Here is a 25,151-nt window from a genome sequence, read left to right as displayed (position 1 = left end):
TCTATTGATATAAATAAATATGATTCTATGGTTTATTAATAATAATTGAAATGAGTTGAGATGAATCTTTAAGATGGCCATTAAGATTATTATGGCATTTTTTCTATTTTGAGCTTTGGATGTCAAGAAATTGGTGATCTGACCCTTTTTTGGGTGGCAGTTGGTAAAATAGGGACCAATGGTTCACTGTTAATGGAGCTGTCTATTACAACTACATCAGCTATCTGAGAAAGGTTTGTGATGGGTTCTAGTGGAGATTCATTAACATGTTCATGGATGGAAAAATTAAGCAAATCAATTTTTGCATCCCTGTTATCTTGATTCAAGTTTTCGGGGGAGGGTTGGAAGTTGACATCTAAGAGTTGGACAGATTCTCAGGGGAAATAAATTCTGTGTTTTTGAATTTTCTGTTTTCTGATTTTCTCTAGGTGTGCTTCTGTATTGCAAGGAAGTGAATTTCCCACTTTCTTCATCAGGTATAGTTTTGTGTGTTAGAGGAGTGATGATCTCCAGATAGGGATCTGTGGTAGGAGGTTTAAAACCATGTGTGGAATTTTTGTAAGCAGAAAAGGTATTTTATATATATATATATATATATATATATATATATATATAGATATATATATATATATATATATATATATATATATATACATACAGTATATAGGCAGTGTTGATATATTAACACTCACATACTACACTACATACACATGTACACAGATTTAGGAAGAAAAAAATAGAGAAAGATTCATAGTAGGGCTTTAATGGGAGAATATAAGTTTTTTGTATAACACTTGACATGGAGACTCCTCTTGTGTCATCTCTGACCTATTTCTATCTGTGAGCTGCAATGAATATTATGGCCTTATAGTCAACGTGGTCATTAACAGATGTTCTCATCTTAACCTCACAGCGGTCAATGATAAAACCTTCTCCAGACAGAGCTTTCCTGGCAAACTCCTCATCATAACTAAAAGCGCAAAACTTGTCTTTCCCGATTGTGTAATATGTCATATCTAAACACCCAATTAATATAATGTGTCCTCCAGGTTTTAGCAATCTTGACAACTTCTTGAGATATCTCATGTAATCATCTTGGTCTTTGCTGATAACATCAAGGAGCAAGAAAGAGATGACACAATCTGCTGGTGGTAAGACGATCGGATCCATAATATCTTCTTTCTCGAGGTCACATTTCAGAACATGTTGAAGGGCTGATCTCACTTTAACTTCTTTTTCCTGTAACAGATCTCTGAAATAAATGGGAAAAATGATGAACGTGATGTCCCACAGTCAATATTTAATCGCATGACATTAGAGCTTAGTGGTTAGCGATGGATCATCAGCTCCCAGTATCGGGGAAACAATTGACTCCACCTATTGTGTTTTATTTACCAAAAAGATAGGTGCAGCAAATAGCGATGTCCTATACAGAACTGCTGCAATAAAGAAACAACAGTGGTATAATTGTGACACCCTGGCCGGGCCAGGTAGTCACAAATAAGCCCCTGCACTACACCTTTCCCTTACAGGGAACATCAGCCAGAAAATTATATGAATAATTAGGTCCATATTGAATTGTTTATACTACAAGGAGTCATCCCAAAACAGACTTGTTCCTATAAATAGATCTCCATATTTTTATATATATTCTAAAAATAAGCAAAAAAAAACCAAATATATCGGTTTTCTAATAAATATGCTTTTATTTCATGCAATCATTTATTTCATCATATAATATCAAAAGGGATGCAAAAAGGTAAGCAAGGCAAGATACACAGATGTGCACATGTTAAAACTGCAAACTGCAGGGGGGTGTGTCTGAAAAACTAGCGTCTGAAAAAACATATGACATCAATTGGTCACAACTTTTCACAATAGATAGCATATATATCCTGTTCTCCTTGAATGTTCAAATTGTCATGGCTGTTACTGTTTTTACATGTGACCAGTATGCTCATTTATTGTCATGAGTATGTATATGCTATCTATTGTGAAAAGTTGTGACCAATTGATGTCATATGTTTTTTCAGACGCTAGTTTTTCAGACACACCCCCCTGCAGTTTGCAGTTTTAACATGTGCACATCTGTGTATCTTGCCTTGCTTACCTTTTTGCATCCCTTTTGATATTATATGATGAAATAAATGATTGCATGAAATAAAAGCATATTTATTAAAAAACCGATATATTTGGTTTTTTTTGCTTATTTTTAGAATATATATAAAAATATGGAGATCTATTTATAGGAACAAGGGAACATCAGCCAACCTTCAAAACCCTAGTCACCCCCCCCCTCAGGGCTGGGTAGACACACCAGGGGGCAGAACCAGGCGGTTGGAAGACGCCCACCGAGGAGTCTAGACAGCCCGGGGTGGGAAAGTAACCAAAAACATTCCTGTTGGAGTTCAAGTTGGAGAGGAGTGTGGGCTGGAGCTGTGTCCAGCTCCAGCAGAGGCAAATACCATAGGCGAATTGAACGGCACCACGGTAGGAGACCTGGTGCCATTGGCTAGGAGGCAGACGGCGGTCTCCGTATGCAGGAGCCGGGAAGATGGCTCCGTGGAACAGAGGTGGACCAGGACAGGGTAGTGGCCTGCCGGTGCCCACCCGGGGAACCGACTCGGAGGCCGGAGCACACAGGGGGGTACTCGGACCCTGAAGCCGGGACCAGAAGCGACTGGAACTGGTTAATTTACTGATTGAGGCAAGGACTAGAGGTCCTGTCCCACCTAAAGTCCCTATTAGAAGACAACAGCCCACCAAGGGGGATAGAAGGCCACCGCCAGGGCTCAGAGATCCAATGGGCCAGCGTCTGCGGGCAGATGCTCCTTAGGCCACATCCAGCCGGGAGCGGACTTCTGAAGTTGCAAGCACAGGCAGTCCACCATTTCACAAAGGTGCAGGAGAAAGACAGAGACTACCAGCCGAGTGGGGGAACCAGAACGCAGCCAGCTGCGGGCACTGACCACCATCACCTTGGTTTACCAGAGACTCGTGTGTTTCCTTCAATAGTAAGTACAACAGCACCCTGCGATCGCCAATCTCCCTGCATCACAAACCCCAACGGGTCCCGGGGCCACCATCCCTGCCCACGGAGGGGTTAACAACTTGCTACATAACATCTCCCCCGGGTTCCCCGTAACTGCTGCGGTGGTGTCCAACCTCACCACACACCGTGGGTGGCGTCACGAACTTAGTACGGCTCAGCCCGTATTTATACGTCCTACATCCACCACTATAATCCCCTTTTTGATCGAAGTGACGCGAGACCCCCGGGTCTGGAGACCTTTGAGCCACTGACAGAAGGTCCGGATCCGAGCAGCTCAGCTGCTGCGAGCGGGGCAGTACATAATCAATGGTTATCATTTTACTCTATGGCTAATTGTAAGAACATATTGGGTATGTACATCAGAGTTGCTGTTTGAATAATCCCATTTTATACATCCAACCCGAATGTGATATGCACTGACCCTTCCAACAAGACCCATTATTCTACAGCTTCCAAGAATGAGAATTTTGATCGGAATGGATAAATGTAGACTTCACTGACACCAAAAAAATAATTTGGAACAAGCTATGATTGTAACATAGGGCAGACACAAAATATACGATATTGCACTAAGATTACAGTTATACAGTGCCTATAAGTAATATTCAACCCCCTGCAGATTTAGCAGGTTTACACATTTGGAATTAACTTGGCATTGTGACATTTGGACTGTAGATCAGCCTGGAAGTGTGAAATGCACTGCAGCAAAAAAGAATGTTATTTCTTTTTTTTTTTTTTTTTTTTTAAATTGTGAAAAGTTTATTCAGAGGGTCATTTATTATTCAACCCCTCAAACCACAAGAATTCTGTTTGGTTCCCCTAAAGTATTAAGAAGTATTTCAGGCACAAAGAACAATGAGCTTCACATGTTTGGATTAATTATCTCTTTTTCCAGCCTTTTCTGATTAATTAAGACCCTCCCCAAACTTATGAACAGCACTCATACTTGGTCAACATAGGAAAGACAAAGGAGCATTCCAAGGCCATCAGAGACAAGATCGTGGAGGGTTACAAGGCTGACAAGGGGTACAAAACCCTTTCCAAGGAGTTGGGCCTACCTGTCTCCACTGTTGGGAGCATAATCCGGAAGTGGAAGGCTTATGGAACTACTGTTAGCCTTCCACGGCCTGGACAGCCTTTGAAAGTTTCCACCCGTGCCGAGGCCAGGCTTGTCCGAAGAGTCAAGGCTAACCCAAGGACAACAAGGAAGGAGCTCCGGGAAGATCTCATGGCAGTGGGGACATTGGTTTCAGTCAAGACCATAAGTAACGTACTCCACCGCAATGGTCTCCGTTCCAGACGAGCCCGTAAGGTACCTTTACTTTCAAAGCGTCATGTCAAGTCTCGTCTACAGTTTGCTCATGATCACTTGGAGGACTCTGAGACAGACTGGTTCAAGGTTCTCTGGTCTGATGAGACCAAGATCGAGATCTTTGGTGCCAACCACACACGTGACGTTTGGAGACTGGATGGCACTGCATACGACCCCAAGAATACCATCCCTACAGTCAAGCATGGTGGTGGCAGCATCATGCTGTGCGGCTGTTTCTCAGCCAAGGGGCCTGGCCATCTGGTCTGCATCCATGGGAAGATGGATAGCACGGCCTACCTGGAGATTTTGGCCAAGAACCTCCGCTCCTCCATCAAGGATCTTAAGATGGGTCGTCATTTCATCTTCCAACAAGACAACGACCCAAAGCACACAGCCAAAAAAAACCAAGGCCTGGTTCAAGAGGGAAAAAATCAAGGTGTTGGAGTGGCCTAGTCAGTCTCCTGATCTTAACCCAATTGAAAACTTGTGGAAGGAGCTCAAGATTAAAGTCCACATGAGACACCCAAAGAACCTAGATAACTTGGAGAAGATCTGCATGGAGGAGTGGGCCAAGATAACTCCAGAGACCTGTGCCAGTCTGATCAGGTCTTATTAAAGACGATTATTAGCTGTAATTGCAAACAATGGTTATTCCACAAAATATTAAACCTAGGGGTTGAATAATAATTGACCCACACTTTTATGTTGAAAATGTATTAAAATTTAACTGAGCAACATAACTTGTTGGTCTGTAAGATTTATGCATCTGTTAATAAATCCTGCTCTTGTTTGAAGTTTGCAGGCTCTAACTTATTTCATCTTATCAAACCTGCTAAATCTGCAGGGGGTTGAATACTACTTGTAGGCACTGTATCTTTTCTACTGTAGAAACAATGACACTGAATTTCTCCTAACTTTTAGTTAAATTCTTCACCTGTTTTCTTGTACGTTAACATGAAGTTTAGTGACATGACCCCAATCAAACGCTCCTGTACGTTCGTCCACCCATCTCTTCAGCTCCATGATGCAGCTGTCTCTCATCTTCAAGACTATGATGTGCTTGAAAAAGTCGCAGGCCGCAAATAAGTGATGAACTGTTGAACCAGGACTGAGGTCAATCAAGACGTCTCTTTTGATATGACCTGTAAGAAAAAAAATCACATACTGAAATATACATGCAGGGGAAAAAGTCACAATATTAGTCACCAATATTTAACTACACTACTTTCAATATAAACTATAGAGGGATTCATCTATTGTTGTTTTATTTATTTTTATGTTTATTTTTTATGTATGTCTTCTGAAATTTGTTGACTTTTTTGCATCAAATTCTTCTCAATTTAGCCACCCCAGATTATTATAAGGGAGTAATTTCAACTGACCATCCGCACTAACCGACAAATTAGAATTTGCCTGATATGCTCATCTTTACTCTTTAATGTCTTTGACCTTTTTTGTTTCCATCATGCTGCAAAAATTCATGTATTTTGCTAAATGGTGCATTTTTTTTTCAAAATAGGATGGACTGCCTTGTTCATTATATCTGCCTCTGTAATGTTATTATTGCTGTACCCGTTTTTACAGTAGCTCCCCTGGTTCCCTGCTCTGTGCCTGCAAAATTGTTATTGGAGATATTTATCCTCTTACTGAGTTTAATATGGAGTATTGCACCATATGTTATTGAAAGTTTTGGGTACAGAAACTATCATCATATTGGTAGGGTTTTAGTAGGGAGAGTGAGGGTCAGCCGTCGAGGAACGGGGGCGTCCAGCTAAGTTAGGGCGTCACACCCTCCGTTGTTAGGCAGGGCCAGATATAGTGACATATTAGGGTCACAATAGCATAAATAAATTCTGGTCTGACATTTTATTGCCTATGAAACCTGAGGGTATATGGCTGTACCTGATCCATAGTAGCTCCCTTTTTATTGGTTGAGTTTTTGGGATTTTTTCACCTGGGCGATTTTTTTTTATATGAAATAATAAAATTGATTTTTTAAAGGGAATTGTATTGCACACTGGTTAAACATACTATAGGGGGAGACTAAAGTATCCACTCAAATACACATTCACTCACATACAGACATACTAGTATATAGTGCTGTATCAGTATAAACCAGTACATTGTGCCTATAAGGAAGAACAGCATGTAGAAATGTTTGCAGAGAAAACTCTCCCATCATTAACAATACAGCTTGTGGCTGACAGCTAAGAGTGCTGCCTTCCGTGCTAGAGGATGTGAGTTCAAAATTCAAACTTCAAGAATATCAAAAATGTAATTTATATGTAATGTTGTATAGGATGCAGATACAGCCTCTTACTCAAGAAGAAACTGTGAGAAAGGCTGGAGAAACAATCTAAAGCACAAAAGCATCTTCTCTAATGATAGAGAATAATAGGTTGGGAAAAGGTTCTCACCTGATGAACTTGTATGAAACTCAATGACTATAGTAGCTCAAAATGTCAGCTGCTGCAAACCCACAATTGAAATCCAGTGGAAACCAGTAATGAAGAAGAGTGGGGTAACTGTGCTGCTGCTGATAAACAATGGAAGAATCCATGAGACTTAACTGTGGTTTCATGCTGCTACATCGCTAACGATATATTGCCGGGGTCACGTCGTTAGTGACGCACATCCGGCGCCGTTAGCGACATCGCAGTGTGTGATACCAAGGAGCAACGATCAATGATCACAAAAATGTCAAAAATCGTTGATCGTTGATACGTAGCTCCTTTCCTTAATATCGTTGCTGCTGCAGGTACGATGTTGTTCGTCGTTTCTGTGGCATCACACATCGCTATGTATGACACCGCAGGAACGACGAACATCTCCTACCTGCGTCCACCAGAAAAGAAGGAAGGAAGGAGGTGGGCGGGAACTTCCACCCGCTTATCTCCGCCCCTCTGCTTCTATTGGACGGCTGCCGTGTGACGTCGCTGTGACGCCGCACAAACCTCCCCGTTAGAAAGGAGGCAGATCGCCAGTCAGAGCGACGTTGCAGGGAAGGTAAGTATGTGTGACGGGTGTTAGCGATGTTGTGCGCCACGGGCAGCAATTTGTCCGTGGCGCACAACCGACGGGGGCGGGTGCGCTTGCTAGCGATGTCGGTACCAATGTCGCAGCGTGTAAAGTACCCTTTAGGGCTTTCAAACATGGTTTACTAGCTATGATATAAACACTTCTTTACTATATTTCCCTTGCTAAATATTAGTCGGGCACTGTGCTTTCCTATTCTGATTTCCCTGATTTCCCAAAGAGCTAAATATCAAATTTGCCAAATATGTATCTAGTTAAATCTATCGAAAGAAAACAATAAGGATACATACCCTTTGTAAATGTTTTTGTAAGATTTTCAATGGGAAATATCAAGGAATCCTCTTCAGAGATCATATCAGGGCTCTCTGACATGTAACCTTCCAAATGTTGCCTCGAATCAAAGTCATCCTCATGGTAGAACTTATAGGTGCTGGAATCCATTGTCTAGTCTTGTATCACAGACAGGGTGACTCCTTCTAAACTGGTGCTCGAGGTCTTTATATAATAACCAGGAATCAATTTACAAAACATGTTAGTAATGATTACATTTACTTATAATATCACAAGTTCATATCATCATTTATAGAGTCATGAGGTTCCATATTTGCATGATAAGTAAAGTTAACAACAGTGAGAAAAAGATGTTTAACACATTAGGACCAGACTTTAAGGAGTACACACGATTTTTGAGTTTGGTTTTTGCTAATGAAAAGCTAATATTACTTTTACTTTGTCCATGATTGCACATTCCCTGTGACTTAAGCCCGCTTTACACGCTGCAATGTATCTTACGATGTGTCGGCTGGGTCACGTCGTAAGTGACGCACATCCGGCACCGTAAGGTACATTGTAGTGTGTGACAGGTATGTGCGATTGCGATTGAACGTTAAAATGTTCATCGCATGCACGTCATTCAATTCCTAAAGATTGAACGTCAGATTGTCATCGTACCCAGGGTAGCACACATCGCTGTGTGTGACACCCCGGGAACGATGTACAGATCTTACCTGCATCCTGTGGCTCCCAGCCAGCAATGCAGAAGGAAGGAGGTGGGCGGGATGTTTTCGTCTCATCTCCGCCCCTTCGCTTCTATTGGCCGGCTGCTGCGTGACGTCGATGTGACGCTGAACGTCCCTCCCACTCCAGGAAGTGGACATTCGCCGCCCACATCGAGGTCGTATGGAAGGGTAGGTACGTGTGACGGGGGCTAATCGTTTGTGCGGCACAGTCAACAAATTGAACGTGCCGCACATACGATGGGGGCGGTTACGATCGCATACGATATCGTATGTGAAATTGTAAAATGTAAAGCAGGATTAAGCCTTGCGAAACATGGGACAGGATGCCTCACCACCATGCCTCACCCAATGAAGAATTTGAATAAAATTTACTATTCCCCATTGAACTTGATTGTTTTTCTGACCACCTTCAGTGCTAGTTGACTTAGGTATACTGTTCATTATCTTATAGAGAGGGCTCACTACTTATAGTGTCTACAGTGAAATATGGTGCTGACAGTGTACTTTTGTGGGGTTGCATGAGTGCTGCTTGTGTCAAGGGTTAAATTTGATTGATGATATCTTGAAGTCACGGATATACTGCTTTATTTAAAAAAAGAGAAAATAGCATCAACGTTCCATGCCCTTGGTAGATGTGCACTTTTCCAACATGACATTGATCCAGAATACACATCTGTTGCAATTCTGAAGAAGAACAAGGTGAAAGTGATCAAGTGGTCGATTGTCTCCTGATCTGAACCCTACTGAGCACCTCCTGGGAATTCTGAAGAGACAAGTTATAATCATCCAGAATCCAGGCCCCAAAAGAGCTCTTTCTTAAGGATTGTAAAAATTAGATGTTGTAATATGTCACCAACACTTTCATTTTCGGCCTAGAAAACTTGATGTTGTTCTTACAATCATGGAGGTCATACAAAATACTAGATATACATAAGGAACAGACAAGTGCAAAGTAAGGTCTTATATTTGAAGACAGTGGAAAGAACCAGGGCAATTTCCTGCTCACCTGGGCAGGTTGTGTGAGACACAACTACCATTGAAGCAAATTATAGAAGGTGCAGCAGCACCTATAGGAAAGGAATGCAGAAAATGGAGATGAAAGGGATAAAACATGAAGCCGATTCTTGAAAAAGTGATTTTATTCAGCATGTTTCGTAGTTGATACATCTTTATTGGAATAATCAAATTTACATAAAGCACATCAGGGGGGTATATATAGTAAAAAGAGTTTAACAAAAGAGTGCGCAGACCATGTTTGTTAGACCAACTGATCGCTTCAACATTATACTGCATGAGATAAATGTAAAAAAATAAACTTGTTTCTGGAAAGTGTGTTTTACACATTAAAATTAACTGCTTGAATATAAATAGAAAGTTATTAAAATGGAAGCTTCTATGTATTAGAAAAATAACAATTAACCCCTCAATGATGGCGGGCAGTAAAATTACGTCCTAGCGGGGGATCCGCGCACATGTCAGCTGATTTGTACAGCTGACATGTGTGCCTCACATGCACGAGTGTACTCGCATTGCACTTGTACCTGTCAACCTCTTAAATGGCGCTGTCAAAATGTGACAGCGTTATTTTAATGGCAAACGCGGTAAAACTTTACTCACTGACCGCCATCGGAAGTCATATGATGTGATCATGTGGAGCCGATGATTGACATGGTAGCACTGGGTAATGTGATGACTCCTGTAGCTATCATGGCTCACTTCCTGTTTCACATGGCTGAGTGTTGTGTGAGATAGGACATTATCATTTCTAGTGTTCACAGCTGTGTAGCTGTAATTAACAGAAAAGAATAAGCGATCAGACTGCAGATCCTTATAGTCCCCTAGGGGGACTAGTAAAATAAAAAAAAGTAAAAAAAACAGTTTTAAAAAAAAAACAAAAAAAAAAACTAAAGGTTCAAATCACCCCCCATTTGTCCCGTTGAAAGTTAAAGGGTAAATAAGAAAATACACACATTTAGTATTGCCACATTCAGAAATGCACGATCTAAAAAAAAAATCGCGGTAAACAAATTCCAAATGCCAAAATGATGTTTTCTGGTCTCCACTAATGTTTTGCAAAATGCAATAACAGGCAATCAAAACGTCGCATCTGCGCAAAAATGGTACCGTTAAAACCGTCAGCTCAAGACGCAAAAATAAGCCATCACTGAGCCATGGATTTTGAAATATGAGAACGCTATGTGTTGCAGAAAATGGCGCAAAACGTGCGCCACTTTTTTGGACAAATGTCTGAATTTTTTTAACCCCTTAGATAACAGTAAACCTATACATAATTGGTGTCTACGAAATAAGCAAGTAAAATAGATCCCTCTGTGTGTAATGACTCTATATAATATATTTGTTTCCCTTTTTGAATTGAATTACTGAAATAAATCTGGTTGATCCAGTCAGTGGAGTAGTTTCTCTCTACAAAGTGTGCTTTTAAAATTTGAGCTTGTGTGTAGAAATCGATGCCGGAAATTCAGTTTCTTCTTATCCTTTTGAATTGGTTATGTGGTATGTTTATAAGCCATTTGTGATAATGGCCACTTTTATAGTGTACATATCCCTAGGAATTGACTTTCTTGAAAAAGTTTTTTTGCAAAAATTTTTCCTTCCTTAGTCAAAATAGTGATATCTAAAAAAATCAATAGACAGAATACTGTTAATGATGCGGGAAAAAATATCCGAATTGTTTGAAGTGATATGTGTGAGGAAGGAATTGATAATATTATGGGATAGGCCCTAAATAAAGAATAAATCATCAATATATCTTTTTATATATGATTATGTGTTTGTTAAAAATGGTGCCATAATTAAATAGAGTACACACTAAGACTTCAATCTAGTTCCCCGATCAGTGTAGAGATAAATTATACAAAAGGTAACTAGAGGAACCCTATTTGGTAAATTTATTTTGGTAATAATAAAAACTAAATTTTATGAATAATTAAATAGAGTTTCAAAAATTGCCTTAAGTTCGCATAGGTCGGTGCAAATCTTGAACCAATCATGGTCCAGAGTTGCTGACGATAGGTTGTTTTAGTAAAAGTAAAATAAAATTGTTGTGAAGAATAAAATGTAAACCTGATAAAATAATGTTTTTTTCTTCATGGGAATGCTTTCATCGCCCTGTAAAAGATACTTAAAACATAACAGACCTAAACAATGTACAATATTTGCATACAAGGATGACACATTCATTGATATAAATAAATATGATTCATTCCATGATTCATTTTTAATTAATGAAATGAGTTTAGATGAATCTTTAAGATGGCCAATAAGATTATTATGGGCTTGTTTTTCTTTTTTGAGCTTTAGTTGTCAAAAAATTGGTGATGAGAAACCTTTTTGGGTGGCAGATAGTAAAATAGGGACCAATGGTTTACTGTTATTTGAGTTATCTATTACAACTACATCAGCCATATGAGAAATGTTTGGGATGGGCTCTAGTCGAGATTCATTAACATGTTCATGTATAAGAAAAGTAAGCAAATCAATTTTTGCATCCCTGTTATCTAAATTGAATTCCTCGGGGGAGGGTTGGAAGTTGACATCTGCAATGCAGGAATTCAATGCAGCCCGCAGTTCAATGCCGCCACGACACCCCCTCCTCCGAGCCCGCTGGCATATCAATGGCGCCCGCTGCTGTGACACCCCATGAACCCGCAGAATCACCAACCCTGCTTCACCACTGCTTCACCGGTAAGCCATATGCAGTTTGCAAGTGTGTAGCCCAAGGGATACCGATCCAGCTTCAAGGACACCACAGGGTCTTCTTTTACTATGGCAAACAGGTATGTCAAATTTTGTATGTGTCGTGACGCCACTCACGGCTTGTGGTCAGGGATATGGATGACCGCCACTGCAGGTTTTATGAGTGTCTGGGGCTGATAGAGTCTGCAGTCAGTTGTTATAGCCTCCCGTGAGTGCGGCAGGCCCCAGTGGCTTAGGTGTGCAGAATAACGGGTCACAGAAAAACCCAGGCAGAGTCCAAGAGTAATTTAACTGATTTTTACTCACACAGATGTTATGGTGAGCTGACCTGGGCGTTGCTGTGATGAACCAGGTAGGACCAGGGGCTCCTTCGGGCCAGTCTGAGCGTAACCAGTTAGCTTGCCTTCCTAGCACTTCTGTGTTCGGATAACCCCCTGACCTGAAGTACCATGGGGGTCTATCCAGGGCATCACTACTGCCTTTTTCTCCCCTTTTTGGACCGTTTGCCGGCAGTGTGGACCAGGTGAGATGGCTTCAGGCTCTGTCTCCTTATGGGTCCCTGCATTGCTGCTGAGGCTCAGACTCTGTGTGGTTGGTGAGGTACTTCTAGTTCCCCTCACTGGCAGGTTTAGCAGATAGTTAAACTGGAGTCTGCTCTAGGGACCTGTCTCCCGTATGTGCCTAGTCACCAGGAGCACCTCTTTCTCTAACTACTCGGTGACCGTTCTCCCCCACCAACTTTCACTACACCGTGCAGGGTCTGACTAGCGTGAGCGCGTGTCTGCGTCTCCTAGCAACTGCCACTCACCACTACCAGACTGGCTCGCTCCACTCCTTTCCTTTCAGCCTCTGCACTTTAACTCCCAGACCCTCCACTACACCTCTTGAAAAGAATTGAAGGCTAGCCCTCTCTGGAGACTACCCAAGGGTCCCCTCTAAAGGTGTGGGAGAACTGGTTGCTATGTGTCTGTGCGTACACACCTCATTCTGGCCTTTAGGATTACCTGAAAGTAGTGTCCCAGCATGGGTGCAGTATTCAGTGGTGCCTGACCAGGTCAGGGGCGCCACACAAGACGCAACCCCATTTCCCCCCCAATTTTTGGGGAAAATAGTGCATCTTATGAACCGGAAAATCCGGTACTAAATATGGTCATTTTTGATGTGTAGTGTTATCATTTTTGCATCAACTAATTTGAGTAAAACTGTAGATTTTATACAAAATGTTTTATTTTTAGCCTTACTTTCATGTACAGTTTAAAAAAATATTGCATGAAACTCAGTCTTGTCAAAATCTTGAAAATTGTTCTTGTCTTCAGTGAAATATTTTACAGAAGGTGTTCTCAGGAGTACACACCCTATCAAAAGTAATATATCAATATCTGGCAATGCATTATATAACCACTATTTATTCAACGGGTAGTGTGGGCGGCTTGTCCACTCCTTCACAATACCATGTAAAAATAATGATGTAATTATACAATATTTAAACACAAAATACAATCCAAGTGAACCTTCATAATTATTAAATCTTATATTGGAATTATAGAATTTCATCTTAGCTAACGCCATGTTAGCTATGTAAGCTATTCTGCTTACATCTAATGACATATGAATATTGCTGCTATTTATCTTTTTAATATATAATTTTAAAACTTGAAACCTAAATGCCCGGTGAAGACCATGTTCTTATAGCTTGCATGAAGGGGAAACATTGAAACACAACCATGATGTGAGAAGGAACAATATTAGAGAAAAGTAAAGAAATTAAAGATACATTGATTTCTACTACAGTTTTTAAAAAAATCTGCATTTACCAAAATACTGATTTTTTTTTTGTAATTTTCTTCCACGTGAATTCAGCAGAATGGTAGTTGCTGGTCTATCAAAAATATTAAAGTCCATCTAAGTGTAAATTTTTTTAAAAATATGTAGTTGTCTCAACGCTCACCTTTCTGGCCTCTCCACTTCTCACCCTCTCTAATCTTATCCTCGCTGCATGTTCTGATTGTCATTACTAGAGCTAAAATCTCTGGTCCAGGGATTACAGCTATGCCGAGGCTGCGGGAGGATTCTGTGCATGCACACACAAGATCACAGCCTACACCGTGACATCACGACACCATGATCATTCACGTGCTTGTGCAGAAAAGTCCTGGGCCCTTATCGGAGTCAGAAGTCACTGCCCAGTGGGAGAAGCCCAGACATTTTAGTGCAAAAGGTGGTGATCTAAAGATTGAGGGAAGACTGTACAGGTGACTGTAAGGAGCGGAGGGTAAGTGATGAGATGAGATTTTTTTTTAATACTACAAGTTGTGATGGGCGATCCCCCCGATGTTCGCGTTCGGGAGCCTTGCCCGAACGTTTTGTAACGTTCTAGTTCGGGATCTGAGATAACACGAACTTGCTTCCAAACACCGAACTTGGACTTCACAATTATGGTATGAGGCTGTAAAATAAAGAATATAGTTAATAATAAATATTGTCATTATACTTCCTGCTCCCACGACACGTCCGGCAGACTCTGTCTCATGGCTGCTTCTGCTTCTGTGTCCGATCATTGCTGTGCCCCCGGGTTACAGGACCTTCAATGACGCCATAGTCATGTGACCAGTCTGGTGTGAATGTTGTACAGACATTGGGTTACAGACTGGTCACATGACTATGGCATCACGGAAAGTGCTTTAACCCACGAGGTATCAACATTCACACCAGACTGATCACATGGCTATAATGTCATGGAAGGTCCTGTAAGTCTGATGTAGGAGAGCTGAAGATGCTCGCCTGCCTTTGGACTATGTCGGAGGGGTTTTCTTGAGTAACAAATATGGAGTCCTAAATGTCTTCTGTTTGATTTCTAATAAAATATTTTTTTCTTTTATGTTGTTGTTTTATCTTACTGTTAAAATAACAGACAATCACAGGCGCTGTCACAGAGTGCACGTCTGTGATTGGATGCTGGAATAATCTGAAACCAGTCCATACATTCTAGCATCTACAATGTATAGGCAGATTCCAGGTTACTCTAAAAGCCAATCACAGACACCCATTTTGTGTGACAGCGTCTGTGATTGGCTGTTGGGTCCCTCACACATATAGCAGTGTAAAAATAAATAAATAATTTAAAAAAATTACATAGTGCTCTGCAGTATTTTTGATTCTCAGGGCAGATAAAGAGGACAGCTACGGGCTTCCACCCCATCTGCCTGGCTTTACCTTGGCAGCCCATTAATTTTGTTTTAATCATTTAAAAAAATGCGTGAGCTCTTACCCTATTTTGATTGCCAGTCAGGTAAAGTTAGGCAGCTGGAGGCTGGGATTTGCAGTGTAGTAAGGCCCAAGCATTCTGGGCCCTCCACACTAAAAACTGCAGTCCGCAGCTGCCCCTAGAAATGGCGCATTGTTTCTTAACGCAATTCAAACCACTTTACCCAACTCATCCAGCGGCTGTGATGGTGGTGGCACGTTAGGTAATAAAGGGGTTAAAACTAGCTTTGTATTCTCAGCTGATACGAAGCCCAAAATTTATAGAGTCACTCCAAATTAGAGATGGCCACCATTAATTTCTAGTAAACAGTAAAAAAAACACAACACAGAAGACATTTTTTTATTAGAAATTAAACAAAAAAAAATGTAAAGACTACATATTTATTATAAATAAATCCTTAGTCCGACACAGCCACAGGTAGAGTAATGTCAGCTCTGTTTCATCACTCTGTACAGACAAGTGTCTCTACACAGCGAGAAGCAGGGAAAGCCTTGCCAGCTCTGCTTCATCACTCTGTAAACACAAGCATCTTTACAGAGAGCGAAGCAGGGAGAGCCATGTCAGCTCTGCTTCATCGCTCTGTACAGAGCAAGAAGCAGGCTGACACTGAGGGTATGATTCCACTTGCTTATGACTCATACATTGTTGCATTGCATCACCCCGCTCGGCCTGACACTTTCCGGACAGGGGCAGCTCACCTGCATGGAAACAAATGCAGCTGACCTGCTCCTGTCGGGAGAGTGTGCGCTATGCCGGATGATTTGATGTAACACTCACACAGTGACAGTAAAAGGTCAATTGAGTCCATGAGCCATGAACTCAGGTTAACCCTGATGTCACAGCAAACATGGCCGAACACAGCTGAAGACTACCAAGTAATGAGCAGTGCAATAAATACCCCCGGAAGTTAAAAGGACTTTCAATGACTTCATAGCCGTGTGACCAGTTTGTAAACCAATGTCTGTACAACATTTACACCAGACTGGTCACATGGCTATGATGCCATGGAAAGTCCTTTAGTCAGTGGTGGTTATCCAGGGGCACAGCAATGATCAGAGGCGGAAGCAAAAGCGGCCGGGAGACAGAGTCTGCAGGACGCATCGCGGGACCGGTAAGTATAATAAGAATGTTTTTTATAATGTGCTTTTTTTCACAGCCCCTGGACCCAAACTGTAACACGATCTTCCCAGGAAATCTCGTGTTCTGGATCGTGTGCACGAACACTATGTGTTCAGTACAGATCTTGAACAAAGTATCATGCTCTGGGGCTTGGAAGCTTCAAGACCAATACAAGGGACATTCAATTCTCAGACAATAACTTCTCTGCAAATAGAATTTTCTGAGAAAATCCGTGCAAATAAGAAAATTAGATTTTTAAACATTATTATTATAATGATGGCTGGATCATACAGTTTTTATCTCTTGTGCCCCCCCCTATTTCCTCATAGATTGCAATCTTGCGAGCAGGACACTAACTTCTCCTGCAACTGATGTGTTAACTCTGTAATATCTTTATTGTCTGTATATGTCCCCCACTTAAAGGTAAAGTGCAGCTAAATATATTGGCACTAAATAAGTTAAATTATTCTTATTTATTTTTTTTTAAAAAAAAGTAACTTCTATGTTATCCAGTGCCATTCCTCTCCTCTTCTTATTCACCACGTTTCAGTTTTTGCCGGTCAAGCTAAGCTCTGCATTACTTGGATTTTGCTTTTTCATTTTACGTCTATAGGGCATCAGAACGAGGCTCCATAGACTTACATTGAAAAAGAGACTTCTGGCTTCCTCGGACACTCCGAAGAGTAGGGACATCCCTGGAAAGAGCAGCAGAAAGACAATAGATACTGGTGAAGGCATTGGTGGAATATTAACACTCACAAACTACACTACATACACATGTATACAGATTTAGTTAAAAAAAATAAAGAAATTTAAAACCTTCGTGTAGGGCCTCAATAAGAGGATATCAGCTTCAAGTAAAACACTTGACATGGAGACTCCTCTTGTGTCATCTCAGACCTATATCTCTCTGTGAGCTGCAATGAACATCATGGCCTTATAGTCAATGTGGTCATTCACATTCATTCTCATCTTAACCTCACAGCGGTCAATGATAAAACCTTCTCCAACCAGAGCTTTCCTGGCAAACTCCTCATCATAACTGAAAGCACGAAACTTGTGGTTCCCAATTGTGTAATACGTCATACCTAAAGCCCCAAGTAATATAATGTGTCCTCCAGGTTTCAGCAACCTTGAGAACTTTCTGAGATATCTCATGTAATCATCTTGGTCTTTGCTGATAGCATCAAGGAGCGAGAAAGTGATGATACAATCTGCTGGTGGTAAGACGATCGGATCCATAATATTTTCTTTTTCAAGGTCACATTTCAGAACATGTTGAAGGGCTGATCTCACTTTTCCTTCTTTTTCCTGTAACAAATCTCTGAAAGAAATGGGAAAAATGATGAAGTTATTGTCCCACAGTCATTATTGAATTGCATGACCTTAGAGCTCAGTGGTTAGCGCTGGATCATTGGCTTCCAGTATCGGGGGAAACTATTGACTCCACCTATTGTGTTTTCACACAATATTTCTAGTCCAAAATGTTTAATTATCTTTAAATGCAGTAAGCTATAGGATTCCATTGACATAACTGAGGCCATATATTGTGTGTTATTGTTCTCTGATAAGATATTACATGCTGGCAAAACTTATTCACTAAATAGATAAGTGCAGCAAATAGCGATGTCCTCTACAGAACGGCTGCAATACAAAAAATCAGTGGTAGGCTATGTGCGCACACTGCGTTTTTTTGACGCTGCGTTTTTGTGCGTTTTTGGCCACTAAAAACGCACAAAAACGCACCTGCGTCGAAAAAACGCGGCAAAAAACGCACGCGTTTTGCTGCGATTTGGTGCGTTTTTTTGCTGCGTTTTGCTGCGTTTTTGCTCACTGTGTCCTTATGCGTTTTTTTATCAGTGTACAAAAAAAAAAGGTCTGATGTCATTTCCTTCTTCAATGTGTTCTTCATTCTCCACTAGTGTATGCAGGAGAGCAGACAGCTGCAGAACTACAAGGCTCAGCATACTCCATCCAATAGTGTATGCAGGAGAGCAGACAGCAGCTGCAGAACTACAAGGCTCAGCATGCTCCATCCAGGACTGTATGCTTGAGGGAGAGTCAGGGGGAGCAGACCTACAAGGCTCAGCATCCTCCATCCAATAGTGTATGCAGGAGAGCAGACAACAGCTGTCGAACTACAAGGCTCAGCATCCTCCTTCCAGGACTGTATGCAGGATTTCTTTGCCCCCCCAAACAAAAAAAATGACGTGGGCTTCGCCATATTTTTGTATGCTAGCCGGGTACAGCAGGCAGGTACGGGCTGCCCCCAACCCCCAGCTGCCTATTTGTACTCGGCTGGGAACCAAAAATATAGGGAAGCCCTTTTTTTTTAAATTATTTCATGAATTTCATGAAATAATTTAAAAAAAAAATGACGTGAGCTTCGCCCAATTTTTGAGTCCAGCCGGGTACAACTAGGCAGCTGGGGATTGGAATCCACAGTGCAGGGTGCCCATGCTTTCTGGGCACCCCCGCTGTGAATTGCAGTCCCGCAGCCACCCCAGAAAATGGCGCTTTCATAAAAGCGCCATCTTCTGGCGCTGTATCCAACTCTTCCAGCTGCCCTGATGCCGGGTGGCTCGCCGAGTAATAATGGGGTTAGGGCTAGCTGTATAGCTGGCCCTAAGCCCGAAATTCATGGTGTCACACCAATATTAGACATGGCCACCATGAATTTCTAGTAAAGATAAAAAAAAAACACAACACACAGAAAAATATTTTTATCAGAAATAAAACACAACACAATTAGTGACTCCATCTTTATTGAAATAAAGAACCCCCCCTCCGCAGTAATCCTGGGTCAGGGTCCCGCGCCGTCCAATCCGGATCCAATATCATCTGATCGGTTTGCTGGAAGGCAGAGCGATCAGATGATGTGTCAGGATCAAGTGCCTGAATCCCATCACACATCAGCTGATTGTATAAAAGCCGATTATACAATCAGCAGATGCATCGGTGCAAAAAAAAAAATACTTATGTGCTGATTACCGGCAGTCCTGCAGCGATGGGGCGGGACTCTGATCCCGTCCGATCGCTGCAGCAGCTGCCGGTAATCAGGGATGAAGTCTCCTGACGCATCCGCTGATACTGGCCGGGAGCCCGAGTCACCGCGATACTTACGATCACCTGATGCGTCAGGTGACTGCATCATGTGATCCATCGCCAGGTCCTGCATCCATCGGAGGTTTCCCGGCCGTCTGCACACAGCCGGAGCGGGGGTGGCGATACCGTGAGAGGAGATGGGAGCGGGCATGGCACCGGGAGTCTGCAGACAGGTGAGTATAACTTTTTTTTTTTTTTCTACTGTTTACTTTTGTTTTCGCAGCCGCTTTCACCTCCCGCCCAGACATGGCGCCGCACAGCAGCATACATGCATAGCACGGGAGGTGGAAGCGACGGTGACGGTACCGGGAGGATTCACGCTTCTGTATATACTGACAGAAGGAATCCTCTTCCTGTACACGTCACTTTACTACCCACCTCCTGCGTTTATAGCTGCGTTTTTGGTCTTAGAAACGCACCAAAACGCAGCTATTTGCGTTTCTCATTGCGTCTTTCAACATCCCATTGAACTCAATGGATGAAAAGCGCAGTGAAAAACGCGGGAATAATTGACATGCTGCGTTTTTGTGGCACCACAAAAATGCAGCTGAAAAAAAACAGATGTGTGCGGACAGCAAAAATGAAAACTCATAGACTTTGCTGGGGAAGCAAAGTCCTGCAGTTTTGAGGCCAAAAACGCACCCAAAAAACGCGCAAAAACGCCGCGAAAAACGCACTGTGCGCACATAGCCTTATAATCAATGACAATCATTTTACTCTATGGCTAATCAGAGGAACATGTTGGGTGTGTACATCAGAGCTGTGGTTAGGATAAACCCATTTTATACATCCAACCTGAATGTGATATGCACTGACCCTTCCAACAGTGCCTATTATTCTACAGCTTCCAAGAATGAGAATTTTGATCTGAATGGATAAATTTAGACTTCACTGACACCTAAAACATCATTTGGACCAAGCTATGATTGTAACACAAGGTAGAAAGAAAATACACGATGTTGCGCTAAGATTGCAGTCATATCTTTTCCACTGTAGAAACAATGACAGTGGATTTCTCCTAATTTTTAGTCAAATTCTTTACCTGTATTTTCCTATGTCTACATGAAATTTAGTGGCATGGCTCCAATCAAACGCTCCTGTACGTTCGTCCACCCATCTCTTCAGCTCCATGATGCATCTATCTCTCATCTTCAGCACTATGATGTGCTTGAAAAAGTCACAGGCCGCAAATAAGTGATGAACTATGGAACCAGGACTCAGGTCAATCAAGACATCTCCTTTAATATGACCTGTAAGAAAAAATTCACATATTGAAATATACATAGAGGTGAAAAAGTCACAATATGAGTCACTAATAATTAAATACACTACTTTCCATGTAAACTATAGATGGATTCATTTATTCCTGTTTTATTTATTTTTATGTTTTCTTTTTATGCTTGTGATATTTGTTGGCTTTTGTCCGTGTGAGGTAATGCAATGTGAGACGCAAGTGGAATCATACCCTCACTGTCACCTGCTTCTCGCTCTGTACAGAGCAATGAAGCAGAGCTGACAATTCTCTCTCTGCTTCTCACTCTGTATAGAAATTTGTTTGTACAGAGTGATGAAACAGAGCTAACAATGCTCTCTCTGCTTATCACTCTGTATAGATGCTTGTCTGTACAGAATGATGAAGCAAAGCTTACAATGCTCTCTCTGCTTCTAGCTCTGTAAAGATGATTGTCTTTACAGAGTGAGGAAGCAGAGCTGACATTGCTCTACCTGTGGACTATGTCGGGCTAGGATTTTTTTATAATAAAGATGGAGTCTCTAAATTTTTTTTGTTTTATTTCTAATAAAAAAAATGTCTGTGTTGTGTTTTTTTTCTGTTTTCTAGAAATTCTTGGTGGCTATGTCTAATTTTGCATGACACCATGAATTTTGAGCTTAGTACCATTTGAGAATACAGACAGCGTCTATACAGAGTGAGAAACAGAGAGAGCAATGTCAGCTCTGCTTCATCAATCTGCACAGACAAGCATCTATACAGAGTGAGAAGCAGAGAAAGCATTGTCAGCTCTGCTTCATCACTCTGTACAGACAGCCAAAATGACAAAGAGAGGAATAATTGATGCAAGTGTTTTTTATTGACAAACTAATAGTTTCGGATCTTCTTTGATTTTCCCATTGCTTTTCATTAGCAGCGCAGTTATCCCACTTTTTTCATTATTGATTTTCAAGAAGGAACTGAGCAAACAGAGCAACATCTGTCTGCATAACAAATCAGTATCAAAATGACAAATATATACTTACAGCAGATTTAAAACTAATTCTACCAATAACTGATATTTTTAAAAACGTTTATCATCTTCAACATATTTTCCAGAGTTCTAAAAATTAGAGAGGAAAACAATTACATTATTAACCCCAGAGATCCTATACTATTCATCATATGAAATGATCCCTGCTTTACTCTATTTCCCTTGCTTGATGTGAGTCGGACACTGTGCATCTCCCGTCTGATCTCCCAAAGCAATGAGAATCAAATTAGCCAAATTTGTATCTAGTTAAAACCATCTAAAAAAAAACAACAATTAGCATACATACCCTCTGTAAACATTTTTGTAAGATTTTCAATGGGAAATATCAAGGAATCCTCTTCAGAGATCCTATCAGGGTTATCTGACATGTAATTTTCCAAATGTAGCCTGGAATCAAAGTCATCCACATGGTAGAGCTTATAGGTGCTGGGATCCATTGTCTAGTCTTATATCACAGGCAGTGACTGCTTCTACACCAGTGCTCGAGGTCTTTATATAATCACCAGGAATTAATTTACAGAACTTGTTAGTAAGGAATATATTTACTTATCATATCACAAGTTCTTATCTTCATTTATGGAATCATGAGCTCCTGTATTTGCATGGTGAGTAACATTAACAAAAGTAAGAAAAAAATGTTTAACCCATTAAGACCAGACTTTCAGAAGTACACACCATTTTTGAGTTTGCATTTTGCCAATGAAAAATTAATATTATTTTGTCCATGATTGCATATTCCCCGTGACTAAGCCTGGCGAAACATAGGACAGGTTGCCTCACCACTATAGGGTCTGTATGGAGATTCTGAGTAAAATTTAGTATTCCTAATTGCTCTTGATTGTGTTACTGACCACCTTCAGTGCCAGTTGACTTGTGTATACTGTTTAGTATTTGATACAGCAGCCTCACTTTTACGTATAGTGCCTAGAGGGAATATGGTGGTATCAGTGTCTTTATGTAGAGCTGAGTGCTGCTGGTGGCAAGGGTTACATGTCATTAATTATATCTTAAAATCACAGATATACTGCTTTACTTCAAAAGAGAAAATGTTGCCATTGCTCTGTGCCCTTGGTAGACGTGCACTTTTCCAACATGACATTGATCCAGATTACGCATCTGTTGCATTTTTGAAAAAGTGATTCAGTGGCCGAGTGTCTCCTTACCTGAACCCTACCAAGCACCTATTGAGAATTTTGGAGAGACAAGTCATAATCATTCTGCATCCAGTGCATTGGCTCCAAACAAGCTCTTTTTTGAGGACTGGAAAAGTTAGATGTTGTAATATGTCACCAACTTGTTCATTCCAGGCCTACAAAGCTTGATGCTGTCCTTACAATCATTGAGGTCACACAAAATACTAGATGTAGATAAGGAGGAGACAAGTGTAAAATAGGGTCTTATCTGTGAAGATAGTGGAAAGGACCAGGGAAATTTCCTGCTCACCTGGGCAAATTGTGTGAGACATAACTACTATTGAAGCAAATGATAGCAGCTTCAGCAGCACTTACAGCGAATGAATGCAGAAATTGGAGATGACAAGGTTAAAAGGTCACAATCTCCTACCCCAACACGATAGTAAGACCAGGGCCAGTGTGACAAAGCAAACCATACAAATAGATAAAGAATGGAACACATGGAGTTAATTCAAATGTTGGCGGGGACCCTAAAACATGAATTGACCATATCATGAGATCAGGTAAATACTCATGCAGACCAGCCACAGCCAGTGTGGAGAAAGTACAAGTGCTAACTGCTATTATTAGTGCACACTGGTAAAGTAATGTAAGTTTAGATAGCGCTCATGATAGTGCACCATGTCACTCACCCTTTAAAGTCCTGGTTGGTGGGAAGAGAGAGGACTCGACCATAGGCCCCGACGCACGTTTCATGTAAGGCTTCCTTGGGGGCCATGGGGGTTATATGAAATCTTTGATATATTTTTTTAATGTACATATATATTTTTATACATTTCCCGCATATATATATATATATATATATATGTATATATATAATAAATTGCCTTAATACATTTGGACTTTTACAATTTTATGCATAAATTAATTGCCCTCACTTATTGTTTTATTATTTATTTTTCTTTTATCCTTGCTCTATTGGTATTTTGTAGTATTTGTATACAGTTTATACAGCCTAGGACCCCCTGTTCCACCGTTACACACCCCGTGACATCACCTTCTCCTTTCCCCCTTTCTTCTGCAATCCATCATGATTTCTAATTTAATTTTTATTAATTTTTATTCTGAAATGTAATAAATATTATATACTTTCATTAATACTATCAATATGATACAACAATCATTCAATTCATTTTGTTTTCACACAATTCCTTCCCATCTCGATCGATTCTTCTGATATGACAGTGGGCATGTTACTCCAGAATCATGGTGTAAGTTGATTTCTTACGGATTTGACCCTCCTCTCTCTCTGTTTTTTCATTCTAGGTCGTTCATACATTTAATTACTTTATTCATATAATTCCTCGATAGAGTTCAGGCTTAGTAAGAGCACATCATTGATTTCACACCTCATTTGCACAGGTCCAACTCCGTCACTGCTTTAATTTTTATTTTTCTAATACATAGAAACTTTCCATTTTAATAATTTTCTATTTATGTTGAAACAGTTAGTTTTAATGTATAAATCACACTTTTCAGAAGTAAGTTTTTTTTTTTTCCCATTTATCTCACGCAGTATAATGTTGAAGCGATCAACTGGTCTAACGAATATGGTCTGCACACTCTTTTTTTTAAACCCTTTTTACTATATATACCCCCCTAATGTGCTGTATGTAAATGTGATTATCCCGATCAAGGAGTATCAACTCCGAAACGCGTTGACACCAGCATGACACCGGGGTAGGTAGATAAAGTCTTTGCTGAACCATGACTTGTTCCTCTTGGCTCCTTTTAAAAAACACAGCAAGCAAGGGTTACTCCAAGCGGAGTCTCCCTTTTTTTCCAAAAGTTGGGCCCCAAACACACCCACCCATTCAGTGGCAGCAGTTGTGCCCCAGTTGTACACTTCACAGCTAGATTTGCATCAAGCACATTCAAAAATACGCCATAATTAACCGTCCCTAGCATGACACCGGGGTAGGTAGATAAAGTCTTTCCTGATCCCAGCTCTGTTCATCTTGGCTCCTTTTTAAAAACACAGCAAGCAAGGGTTACTCCAAGCGGAGTCTCCCTTTTTTCCAAAAAATTGGGCCCCACACACACCCACCCATTCAGTGGGAGCAGTTGTG

General features: G+C 40.9%; 2 protein-coding genes across 2 annotated transcripts; both read right to left on the bottom strand.

Annotated features, from left to right (window-relative positions):
- Positions 1 to 747: 747 nt before the first annotated feature.
- Positions 748 to 7,882, bottom strand: LOC142256228 (nicotinamide N-methyltransferase-like). Its single transcript, XM_075327802.1, has 3 exons — positions 7,691 to 7,882; positions 5,299 to 5,506; positions 748 to 1,252 (listed from the first exon to the last, which is right to left on the bottom strand). The coding sequence occupies exons 1-3, from the start codon at positions 7,839 to 7,841 to the stop codon at positions 835 to 837; spliced, it is 777 nt and encodes a 258-aa protein (XP_075183917.1). The 5' UTR covers positions 7,842 to 7,882; the 3' UTR covers positions 748 to 834.
- Positions 7,883 to 17,343: 9,461 nt separating this feature from the next.
- LOC142255704 (nicotinamide N-methyltransferase-like) lies at positions 17,344 to 22,341 on the bottom strand. Its single transcript, XM_075327156.1, has 3 exons — positions 22,176 to 22,341; positions 20,668 to 20,875; positions 17,344 to 17,844 (listed from the first exon to the last, which is right to left on the bottom strand). The coding sequence occupies exons 1-3, from the start codon at positions 22,324 to 22,326 to the stop codon at positions 17,421 to 17,423; spliced, it is 783 nt and encodes a 260-aa protein (XP_075183271.1). The 5' UTR covers positions 22,327 to 22,341; the 3' UTR covers positions 17,344 to 17,420.
- Positions 22,342 to 25,151: the final 2,810 nt, after the last annotated feature.

The sequence above is a fragment of the Anomaloglossus baeobatrachus genome, chromosome 11 (genome assembly GCF_048569485.1).
Source record: "Anomaloglossus baeobatrachus isolate aAnoBae1 chromosome 11, aAnoBae1.hap1, whole genome shotgun sequence".
Classification (NCBI taxonomy): domain Eukaryota; kingdom Metazoa; phylum Chordata; class Amphibia; order Anura; family Aromobatidae; genus Anomaloglossus; species Anomaloglossus baeobatrachus.
The sequence above is the reverse complement of the archived record's forward strand: the minus strand, read 5'-3'. Positions and strand labels throughout refer to the sequence as shown.

What these genes read in the sequence shown, in the direction of transcription:
- LOC142255704 (XM_075327156.1), bottom strand. Translation starts at nt 22,326, where the DNA reads ATGGATCCCAGCACCTATAAGCTCTACCATGTGGATGACTTTGATTCC. An exon ending in TACAAAAATGTTTACAGAGG is followed by an intron (nt 20,876 to 22,175) that starts GTATGTATGCTA and finishes TTTTTCTTACAG; the next exon opens with GTCATATTAAAGGAGATGTC. An exon ending in GTAGACATAGGAAAATACAG is followed by an intron (nt 17,845 to 20,667) that starts GTAAAGAATTTG and finishes CATTTCTTTCAG; the next exon opens with AGATTTGTTACAGGAAAAAG.
- LOC142256228 (XM_075327802.1), bottom strand. Translation starts at nt 7,841, where the DNA reads ATGGATTCCAGCACCTATAAGTTCTACCATGAGGATGACTTTGATTCG. An exon ending in TACAAAAACATTTACAAAGG is followed by an intron (nt 5,507 to 7,690) that starts GTATGTATCCTT and finishes TTTTTCTTACAG; the next exon opens with GTCATATCAAAAGAGACGTC. An exon ending in GTTAACGTACAAGAAAACAG is followed by an intron (nt 1,253 to 5,298) that starts GTGAAGAATTTA and finishes CATTTATTTCAG; the next exon opens with AGATCTGTTACAGGAAAAAG.